Source organism: Actinia tenebrosa, unplaced genomic scaffold (assembly GCF_029948245.1).
Source record: "Actinia tenebrosa isolate PJP-AT-01 unplaced genomic scaffold, QUT_ActTen_1.0 PGA_scaffold2__45_contigs__length_23673736, whole genome shotgun sequence".
Classification (NCBI taxonomy): domain Eukaryota; kingdom Metazoa; phylum Cnidaria; class Anthozoa; order Actiniaria; family Actiniidae; genus Actinia; species Actinia tenebrosa.
In genome coordinates, this window is record NW_028292579.1 from 10,545,695 (window position 1) to 10,556,965 (window position 11,271).

Genomic DNA, 11,271 nt, shown 5'->3' on the forward strand with positions numbered 1-11,271 from the left:
AATAAATTATATATATATATATATATACATATGTATAAATAAGAAAGATAAAAAAATAAATAGAATAAATAAAATTAGATAAGTAATAATAATAATAATAATAATAATAATAAAATTAATCATCTAGCAAGCAAATATAATTTCCTGGTAAAATTCTACCACTATCTCGAGACTTGCTACAAACTGTCTGCATCGATCCGTTGCTGTGTAGTAATATTGTGTTCATGCAAGAAACTTTTTCACTTTCCACCCGTTATTGAATTCGTTTTTAAGAACATAATTTAATCAAACAAGTGCGCATTGTACGATTGGAATTAGCTTCTATTATATTAACCTGATCAGCTTTATTTATGTTTCTTTTGAATCACAAAACCTTTACAACTAACTTACTGAATGCGTTTTTAATTTAACAAAGCTTAAATGATATTCTCAATTGAGAATGATCGAATATCATGGTTTACAATATTCGTGACATCGGCTCGTGATTGTATATCCCATACAACACTGCCACTCATATTGTAAATAATACTTTTATTACGCTACATTAATTCAATTGTTTATTTAGGTAATTATGCTTTATGAAATCTGCATACATCACGATATCACTGTATAATTAAGAAATAATTGGACGAGGAAAATTCCGAGGACTGACAAAATTGGATGAGGCCATAGGCCGAGTCCAATTTGGCAGTCAGAGGAATTTTTCGAGTCTAATTATTTCTTGATTGGGGAGCATTAAATCCCATTACCTATTAATTATATAGCAGCCTAATTAATCCCATATCAACAAGACCTGTCCAATTAAGAAAATAATTAGACAGTTATTACTGAATTACTGTACGCAGGCTATTCCCTCTCTCCTCTTCTCTCATCCCCAACTCTCCCCAAAACCCACAAGGAACGCCAGGCTACGCAGCCTATGAATTGACAATCTTTGGTCATCGCTAAGTCGGTTCCTATTATTTGAGTAGCTCCATTCTTAACAAATGGGAAAAAACAGAGTTCTTGTTATATTGAGTGTTCTGTTAGTCGGAGCAGACAGACAGACAGATTTTTATTCGGAGTTTTGCACTATTGGTGACATCAACTTTAATCCAAATATACTAAATTTCATCGATTATTTCATCTACTGTGTAGCCTTGGGGTGTAGCCATCGGGGAGGAACCCCTGGTTAGTGAAGCAGGTGAGTACTTATCTTTGGTTACGTGTGAAAGGAGTATGTACGGTTTCCGGTGGCAATTATCTGGTACAGAGAGTGGGATGAGTTGAATTGGTACGTGGTTGCTTTAACTTCCGGCTTAGTGTGCTTAGAGGCTTGCCACATAAAAAGGCATGTCATACAAATTTCATGTATTATGTAGAACTTAAAAGGAATGAGCCGTATATGACATTGCGATATTGTTTTTGGTAAGTTACTGTTAAATGCAATAAGTACACTGAGTTATTTTCTTTTTTCTTAAGAGAAATTTAATTGACATTGAATGATGGGCAAAATCAGGTCAATTATGGATATACTTATATTGATTATCGCGCTATGTCGTAAATGCTTTACAAGATGATTAGCAATTAAACTAAAATATCGATCTAAGTGTTCATTAACACTGCTAGTAGCCAAAGGATTGGACTTGATATTGGTAAAATAAGAAGGACAAATAACTACTTGCACATCATTTTTGCTAAAGCATAATTTACATACGACTAAAAATATATTGGCCCCTACTCAGCACGTGTAACACTTTTCAATTGACTCGAAATTGACTGATAAATTCACTATTTTCTATATTTCAAGGCTGCTTGAAGCTGTTGCTTGGCGTCTGACAGGTATGCTGGGTCTGGATAACCATATCTACAACAAATTGAAAGATAAGTTCATAATACTGTACTCAGTCATATACATGGGCAACACATCACCCAGCCTGGTTTTAAATTGCGACGCAGATTAGATATGCAAGCAACCGCAGATAAGAGGGAATCTAGCAGTTAAAGGAATACTGTAATGCAAAGAATCAAGACGCATGCATGTCCTTCGTTTTTACGATAATAATTAAGGGGCGGTTAGAAATAATATTTAGGAAACGGTGGTGGTCAATTTACAATGATGAGAGGTGGTTCGTAATGAGATGTAGGGAATGAGGGTCGCCATTTACAATTATAAGAGGTGGTTAGTATAAGTTGTAAACACTGAGGTTGGTTTCTTTGATCCTTATGGTCATTTCTGGTCGACACTCTAACTTTGTCACCTTTTTAAAAATGCATTCTGTAAATGTTCCTATGAGCCAATCGATTGGAAATTTGATTTATTATGATCGCTCGGGATAAATGAACTCAATGCTTCAAGTTAGAGGGTCTGAGACATTAGAAAATTCATCAGGAAATAATAAACTGAAAAAACGTTTTAACGGTTCGAGTGTCCTCGCTGTAATACGAGATGAATTTCAATAACATAATTATAATTAATGTATACTTACTTTATTGGCCCTCCACTTGTACTAGTCTTATGAGGAATATCAGCCCATATGATCTGGTTGTCAAGCTTTGAGGTCATAGATCGTCCAATTTTAAATAGGAGACCGGCGTCAAAAGCTTTCTTCAACAACTGCAACACTTTTCTTCCCTCGTGACAATCTGGAAGGTAGGCAGAACGACTGGTGCCTTCGTATCTAACACCAGGATTAGGATGATTCGGTCCTTGATGCCCACTATTGAATGAGTATTGTATCACAATAGTATCATAATCGTCGTATCCTGGTAAGCTAAACATTTCTCGTCGGTCTCTCATTGAACCATCTGGTTGGGCACCCCTTCCAGGTTGTCCTCTTCTTTTGCTAGCGTCAGGAAAACCAAACTGTTCTTGATAACCATCGAAGTTTTGTGCATCTGATGGCCGATTTCCTCGATTACTACGTGGTCGCTCTCTACGATAATCAGGGGGAAATTGTTGTAAAGAATCCATATTTATCCAGCCGTGATAACTGAATTGTTGTTTATAAGGATCTTGCTTCCGGGAATTGATGCTTGGTTGATTTCTTTCTAGTTCCGAGCAGCAAGGACATGCAGAATATTCTGACAACGCCCTATCAAGGTACGGCTTACAATACGTATGCCTACAAGAAAGGATTTGAGCCTGTCTGACTGGTTTGGCACAGACAAGACACAACGTGGCATCATCATCATGATCATCTGTAAACAATCATAGACAAACGAAAAATCAAATTTGATAACTTGATGTCCTTTAAAGCCTTATTTGAAATACATGTATACGTTATTTCTATTTAGTGGTTCTGGCTCTATTTCCTCTGTCTAGGTTTTATTTTTTCTATTACGTTCTATTCCTTTGACAGTGGTAGTAAGGGAGAGCGTCAGGGGTATGACCCCTTTCTCTGTTATTCTGAGGACACAGCCTTATCGCAAATGAACCTCAAATCCAAATTAAATAGTTTTTTATAAGAAAAAATAACGTCTGACAAGTTACTTATATTACCATAATTGTCTAATCCAGAAAAAGGAAAATCCTCATCACGATAACCATTTGTGCCGTGCCCATGAGTTGGACTGCTTTGCTTGTCTGTCACTGGTTCCCTACAGTACGGACACTTAGGAGATTGTTGAAGAGCTGTCTCCAAGCAAGTTTTACAAAACGTATGTTTACATCTTGGTAATGTTTTAGGCTGCTTCATTTCGTTCAGACAGATAGAGCACTTAGGAACATCATCTGTAACAAGACAAGATACATGAGCAATTACAAAGGTTGAAAGAAATATATGAACAGTGATATGGAATTGGCCTTGGCTGCTCGCTTACAATTGTACAGGTATAGTCCTTCAGAATCAGAAAATAATAACTTTATTAAGGTACCCCCTTTGGTAGCCATGGATCACGACTTTCAGTACTTATCTCAAATTACCTGCGGAAATAAATCTCTCAATTTCTTAACCAATAATTTAAGAGGTTCTCTGAGCCGGACAAAGACATGAGACAATACCTGATTTAGTTTGACACAAATAATACGTCATTTACCGTACTTGAAATATCCCAGTGATAGAGAACCTCGCCATACTTACCACTGTTAGTTGTTAGTACGTGTTTATTAACACAACAGTCGCGACAGAAAAATCATATCGGGCAATAGACTACCGACAAATAAATAAGTGGGGGATTACATGAGAACCTAGAATAACGGTTTATTTGAGTGATGGTAGTATTTTGCCCGACTTTTCTGTCGCGACTGTTTGGTTTGTTATTTCGATCAGCAATGATCGTAACAGTGGTAACGCATGATAACTAAAGGACATTGGCATATGTTATTTTTTTCAAACAGTATTCGATGTTACCTTCTTGTTTCGTTTTGATTACTGAAGAATAAGCCAGTAGATGCTCAGTATGCTGACTTTGACTTTGCTTTGGTCGCGCACCGCCGCCAAAGAAATCCGATTTGACTACGCCATGCTTGCATGAATGAGCGTCGTACTTTGGTCTTACATCCTTAAACTTCGCATAGAGACCTTTACCCCTTCTTGGCTGCTTTTGGAGCAAGTCTTCTTCCATCTTATGAGGCAAGGGTTGGCCAGAGTCTTCTCTTACTGGTCTTTCACACCGAGGTTTATTTTGGCGCCTCGCTTTTCCCATGTTATCAGCCAAGGATTGACTAGAGTCCTCTTTTAGTGGTCCTCCACCACGAGGCAAGAGGGACAGGCCATTCTCTTGACTCCTTAAATGGCTTTCGCTAGAGGATATACTTTTTGAGTGTTTAGTAAATTCAGTTTTAATGCTTTTAGCTTTTATTGAGGTTTCGTTGCTGCCATTCCAAGAAGGGAAAATATTGGACGAATTGTCTACACCAATGGATGGATGTCCCACCAGATAAGGCAAATCACCAGCTTTTATACTATCTCTTTTGTTTTCTATTACTTTCCCACTTCCATACCTGGCTTTAAACTCACTCCTAAATACTTTGACGGTCTTGACGTCATTGTTCACGAATCGTATGTCACGCAATCCATACTCTCCAGTTGAGGGGACACTTTTGCTATATTCCTCGACAGCATCAAACATAACTTGTGCACATATATGTTTTGGCATGCCAAAGATTCCGGAACTGATAGCTGGAAACGCAATGGATTTAAACCTGTACTTCTCGGCCTGAATCAAGCTTTCTTTACATGCTTTCTTTAACAGCGCTTTGCCTTTCTCTCCTTTGTCAATATTCCAGTTTGGGCCTACTGCATGGATGATCATTTTACACCTTAAAAACCCCGAAGGAGAAATTACCGCATCTCCAACGTTAAGTTTTCCTTTGGCATTAACAATCCTATCGCATTCGTCTTGTATCGATGAGCCTCCCTTGAATGCAATAGCACTCGCAACGCCTCCTCCATGTTCAAGCTTTTCATTGGCTGCATTTACAATAACGTCACACTTTTCTTCGGTTATGTCACCTCTGTACACAGACACCTTGACCATTTCTAGAAAGAAAAAGAAAAAAGAAAAAAAACATACTGGATGATGAAAAAATCGAGTCAAGTGAGAGAAAAAGTAAAATCAGAAAACCTCGTTAGTATACAATAAGACCCGAAGAAACAAGACGTCAGTTTTGGATACTATATCGGTTTATCACTGTTTTCTTTGCTTCTCCCTGATCGAGACAGCGAACTATGCTAGCTTCATAGTTCAAAGAAAAAAAAAGCTCCTTCGATGTTTGATGTACATTTACATATTATTTAACAATTATTATTCGCCGAAGACGAAGTGATTATTTTTATCGGGGAATATTTACCCCCCAATAATCACTGAGCCTGAGGCAAATAATTGTTTTAGTATAAATACACAGGTGATTCTTTCAAAAAAAGGAAAAAGAAGAAGATAAAAGGCATTTTTTCCCGGTAACAGCAACAAAGCGGCTGGCCGCCATTTTGGATTTTCGCTCGAGGTGATTATCGTGTGATAGTGTGAGTTTCTTGACCAATCAGCGCGCGAGATTTTCTATAATCACCTGCGTATTTTTACTAAAACGACTTGTTTGATTGACCGATCTAGAGAATTCGGGCAATAGACTAATGATTAGTCTATTGCCCGACTTCTCTAGATCTGTTGTGATAGTTGTTTCGATCATCTCGTAGCAGTGAAAACACACAGTGAAATACCGCTTTTCCTCACGAGAATAGCTTTTCTTTCACCTACTTTTAGCCTTACTTATATATTACATCGTAATGAAGTGATTTAACCAGCAATGTCTATACTAATTCTTTTTTTTCCTTTCTTTTTCTTTTTTCTTTTTTTTTTTTTTTTTTTTTTTCTTTTTTTTTTTCTTTATCAAATTACTCAGCGTCGGCTTCATGTCAACTTCAAAATAGTCACAGATAGCAAAAGTAAAATGCAAAATGCACACAACAGCAGCAATTACACAGTAACATACTTTGAAATTTCAAGGACCTTCACAGTTGAACCGCATGAATCAATACACAAATTTGTGGCCAGAGCAACATGCTTGGAAACTGGGGACTGTTTTCCATGTGACTTACCCAAATGGTGTTCCAGTTTCTCATCCAATATGTCATCATCGCTATCAGTGCTCTCAGTATCACTGTTTTGATCATCTGCATTATCGCTTTCATCCCCTGAATCAGCCTCCTCCATTGTCTCATCGTCTACATTCTGCTCCTTCCTTTCCAGTTTGACATTTTCTTCCAGCAATTTCATCCCTTTCTCGACTTGACTGTCTTCACCAAAAATCTCCCAGCTTTGCCTATCCTCTGCTCTCTCCAGAAAAACAGGAAAGTCTTTATTGACTTGAAGGACAGTCTTTCGCAGATTGCTGTTGTTTTCTTTGTTTTCAGGATCGGCCAAAACAAAACGTACCAACTTCATTTTACTCCTGGCTTCTTCATACAATCCCTTCAGCTTTTCAGTTGCAATTTTCAACTTGACCGTGGTACATTCTCCTGAGGGTTTTATAATAGCCATAGAGTGGTTATCTTCAGGCTCTATTTGGACTGAAAAATTAGACGTAATACTTTGCAGCTGTTTTTCATGAATCTTTACGAAAACATTCCATACTTTGCTGGAAATTTCAATCTTATGGGTGTTGTCTACTGTCACATCTTTGCTACTGACGCTACTTTTCCTCGTCAGTGGGCTGCATAAGATTTCACTGTTGTCTTTTCCTCCGGACAACAAGCTATTTATATCTTTAGGGCCACTTATTTCCCCATTTGGAAAAGTTTTTGTGCCGGATGGGCTTGGATACTGTACTGAAGGTTTTGATGACATAGTATTTTCTGTAAGGAAAATTTTCTCTGTCTTCTTCTGATTTGAATCATGGGAAGAACCTTCCTTCTTTGAAGTGCTGGATTCTTTAGAGGTCTTAGAGAATTGACTAGAGGTAGTTGTTGCTCTGTCATTGACTTTTTTGGATGCAGTTTTTGCCTCACCCTTCATCGAAGGAAGTTCAAGTTCTTCTTCACCATTCATGTGACATTCAGTTCCATTTTGCAATCGTTTTGGTATATTTTTACCAATCGAGGCCTTTTCCCCGTGTTTGCTATCATTACCATTGCAAACAGCGCTCTTAAACAGACGATTCCGAAGTAAACTATAAGATTCCTGTATTTGCTGGAAAGAACCCGTTAGAATAAACACATAACTTTTATTCTGGGGCTGGGCAATGTCCACTTTAGTCTTATCTCGAATTTCTTTCAGTAGAACCTGAGTTTCTTGCATCGTTAGGCTAAGTTTGGTCGGATCGATCATAGCTGACACCTTGGAGAAAACCTTGGGGACATACAAAATAGAAAAATGGTCAATAAAGGCTTTGCATCATCACGTGATGGCAGTTATGACAGGTGACATAAAAATAGAGTATTTTTGTCCTGGGAAACTGAATTCTTTCTCATATAAATCAGATTACACCAGATTCAATTGTTTCTGCCTCCTTTTATGGCTGCCATCAAGTAATGGTGCAAAGCCTTTATTATGTATGAGATATTTCTAGATCGATCTACAGTGATCAAACAACAACAAAAACAAAAACAAAACAAAACAAAGACAAGCAACTGTGAAAAACAGAGAGAAAGAGCCTGAGTCAAAACTGAAAAGAATAGAAATATGTGGGAGGAACACAAACTAGTATTCGTGAAGAAGCATATCGAAATTGACGATTCTTAAAATTCCAGTGTATGCGGGCCTAGCCTCGATTCCAGGAGTTGCTTGTTCCGTTATTCTAATTTCTGCTTTTGTTAACCGACCCCAGAAGTGAGGCTAAGCCTACATACCCTAGAGTTTAAGAGTCGTCAATATGTTTTAAAAGAAGCGTCTTGCACGTATTTATAAAATCCCCCTATGTCAAAACTGCTACATATAATTCATATTTAACTCTAATGGGGTTTTGAGTTTTTCAGATAGGTTTACCGTTACATATCACTGCATATACCTGGGCATTTTCCATTTCTTTATTTTGCACGTGCGCCTTGTATTGCTCTAAAGTCAGTAACACGCCATCGAATTTTTGCTCCTTTTTCTGTACACTTTGGGCAACTTCAAACATACAAGATAAAATGAAATAAACTTTTAACATTAGGTTAGGAAATGAAAGGAAAGAAAATGGAAATGAATAAGCACATGGATGGATATAAAATTAACAATCTTTGGTTGACGATAGCAAAGCATTCCTCGTTATAGGCTTCTCTTGTTTGATCAACCAAGATGGCGGCTGTTAATGTTACACACGGTACTTTTAATCACTTTTGACTAATAGTTGACACGATTTTTGCACACACACTCTATGGCAATTTTAATATTACAAATTTTAGCTTTATTAAATTTTTAAAGGCCTTTCTTCTCAAGGGAAGCGCGATCTCAAATACGAAAACCCGCTTATTCCAACGTATATTAGGTTTGAATCGGGACTATTGCCATCTTGACTTCACAATAATGGTTGAAGGCACAAAAAAAAAATTAAAAATTAAAAATTAAAAAAAAAAATTAAAAAAATTCAACTTCCATCCCTACCCTGAAATATAAACAATTGATGAACTAAGGGAGGAAGGTTTTGCTAAGGGACAAAGAGCGAACTGCCCAGAGAAAAACCCTAGAATCAAGTCAACCACATGTAACGCCAAGTTCAGGATTTTTATCCCAGACGCCGCAGACATGATAGGCGAGTGCGCTACTGCTACACCACATAATTTATAATATGCACACAAGGAATTTTATTAATCTCACGAACTGATTTTCAACTGCCTTCCTGCTTGTTTGGTGCAGTTTATAAAGTTATGGCGGGCAAAGCAATCGGTTTGTTATCGGATTATATTCGGCATGGGTATTAGAAGAGCGAAAGGAAGGTCAGAGATGCGTTACATTGGTTTTCATAAAATTAACATGTTATTATTTTTTAGTTATTATTCTTTGAACTGTTAGTCTTTCTAAGAATGAAATGTTATGTTTTCTCATCCTTTATCATCAAAGCTCAAGTGATTTTCAATATACTACTCAACTACTCGTTCCTAGAATCATCGGATCGATTACACGCCCGTCTACATATTACAAATCATTATTCATACAAATCATGAAATATTTTACAGCCAAACCAGCTCATGCGTTTCTATCGAGGTTCAACGATTCATTTCATTATTGGAAGTTTGATTATTATTCGAAGCTTGCATCAACTGAAACAAGCGTTGTAAATTTCAATCACAGTCTCTGCCTCAAAACATCAAAATGTTCATTTGTGAAGGATTTTTAGGAAAAAACTGCACACCAAATATATAAATTTAAAATGGTAGCTACAATTGTAGAAATAATTTTAGCTTTGCACGAATCTGTGAAGAACTAAATAAACTTTTAATCCGAGCCCAGAATTCAAATTCACAACTATTGTTTCATTAATGCAAGCTTCAAAGCAAGATGGAAATCAAACTTCGAATAATGAAATGAATTTTTGAACCTTGATAGGAACGACGGCATGAGCTGATTTGACTGTAAACAGACAGACTTCACACGCGAATCGCAACCCTTTGCACCAGTAGTTGAATCGCTTTCAAAGCCTCGATCAATTCATAGCAAAGCAATAGCATTACAATTCCAAACCAACCTTTCTCTTCTTTGAAGGTTATGACTGCAGAACCATTATCAAGAAGCTTTAAGTCTTCAATATCTCCTCCGCCATTTTTACGAGATTGAAAGTGAATCATTAGATTTATTTTGTTTGTCGATGGAGGCAACGATTTGACGAGAACCGTACGATAAACCCTATCTTCATCAATGTCTGGTCCATCAGTGATATTAGAAACACCATCCCCCGCCATGATCAGCTTCAAAATAACATTATTTTTCCACGGCAAGGATTTTTAATGGTGTAGACAGTGCTAACGAAGCAAAACCTTCCCGATTCTTGTATAACCGGAAGTGTCATGATCGACATTTAGACAAAAATTCCGGGAATCCCCGACCCAATATTTCTCAGAACTCAACAATGACGTAGGTAACTATGGCGTTCCAATCCCGCCAAAATTCAATGTTGACATGAAACATTCAACTTCATGCCTCAACATTCAAGTTTTGCCTGTAACTTTTAAAACTTCGTCCTCCAATACTCAACTTTATGCATCAACATTCAAGTTTTCCAAACAACTTTCAAAGCCTCGTCCTTCAACATCACTGTTTCAAATCAAATTCAGTCATCTTGAAAGTTGAGTATCATTGTGCGTACCACGACCGCCAAAAAGTGTCGAGTGTCAGTATGACGTAACAATCCACAGGTAACCCGGCTGTACAGCTAAAATTATTCCATGGGGGTAGTAGTTGTGTAAATTTTATTCGAATTTGTAATTCAAAATGGCGCAGCTTTCGTTGCGAAGTGTAATTGATGCTATCAATGAGCTCCAGGATGTAGTGGATATTGATTTATTGAGATTAAGAGTCGACTACATTAATAGAATGCCCGGGGGGGGGGGGGGGGGGGGGGTTACTCCCATATATGAACTATACGGGGATGATCCGCTGAACAAGGTATGGTTTTTCGAGCTTCTTGTCATAAACAGGGTATGCAATTTCACTCAAGGTCCAAATTCTTCCTAAGTTTCCTGTCATATTCAGGGTTTCTACTTTCGTATTGACTGAAACTGGTTACCATGGTCGTAAAAAAAGGATACGCGAAATGACATGATAATTGAAACAGGAACTCAGACATAAACAGGGTCTACGAATACGATTTTTTTTGTCATAAACAGGGTACCCCTTTCAGAATCCCAGCGGAACACCCATACCCAAATTCTGGCG

The 11,271-nt window shown here is 37.5% G+C and overlaps 1 protein-coding gene across 1 annotated transcript; it reads right to left on the reverse strand.

Moving 5' to 3' along the window:
* Positions 1 to 516: 516 nt before the first annotated feature.
* Positions 517 to 10,514, reverse strand: LOC116288622 (uncharacterized). Its single transcript, XM_089034542.1, has 7 exons — positions 10,085 to 10,514; positions 8,426 to 8,529; positions 6,519 to 7,767; positions 4,332 to 5,462; positions 3,482 to 3,712; positions 2,469 to 3,180; positions 517 to 1,846 (listed from the first exon to the last, which is right to left on the reverse strand). The coding sequence occupies exons 1-7, from the start codon at positions 10,296 to 10,298 to the stop codon at positions 1,771 to 1,773; spliced, it is 3,717 nt and encodes a 1,238-aa protein (XP_088890668.1). The 5' UTR covers positions 10,299 to 10,514; the 3' UTR covers positions 517 to 1,770.
* Positions 10,515 to 11,271: the final 757 nt, after the last annotated feature.

What these genes read in the sequence shown, in the direction of transcription:
- LOC116288622 (XM_089034542.1), bottom strand. Translation starts at nt 10,298, where the DNA reads ATGGCGGGGGATGGTGTTTCTAATATCACTGATGGACCAGACATTGAT. An exon ending in TTCTGGATTAGACAATTATG is followed by an intron (nt 3,181 to 3,481) that starts GTAATATAAGTA and finishes GATTGTTTACAG; the next exon opens with ATGATCATGATGATGATGCC. An exon ending in ACAAGTGGAGGGCCAATAAA is followed by an intron (nt 1,847 to 2,468) that starts GTAAGTATACAT and finishes AATTTGTTGTAG; the next exon opens with ATATGGTTATCCAGACCCAG.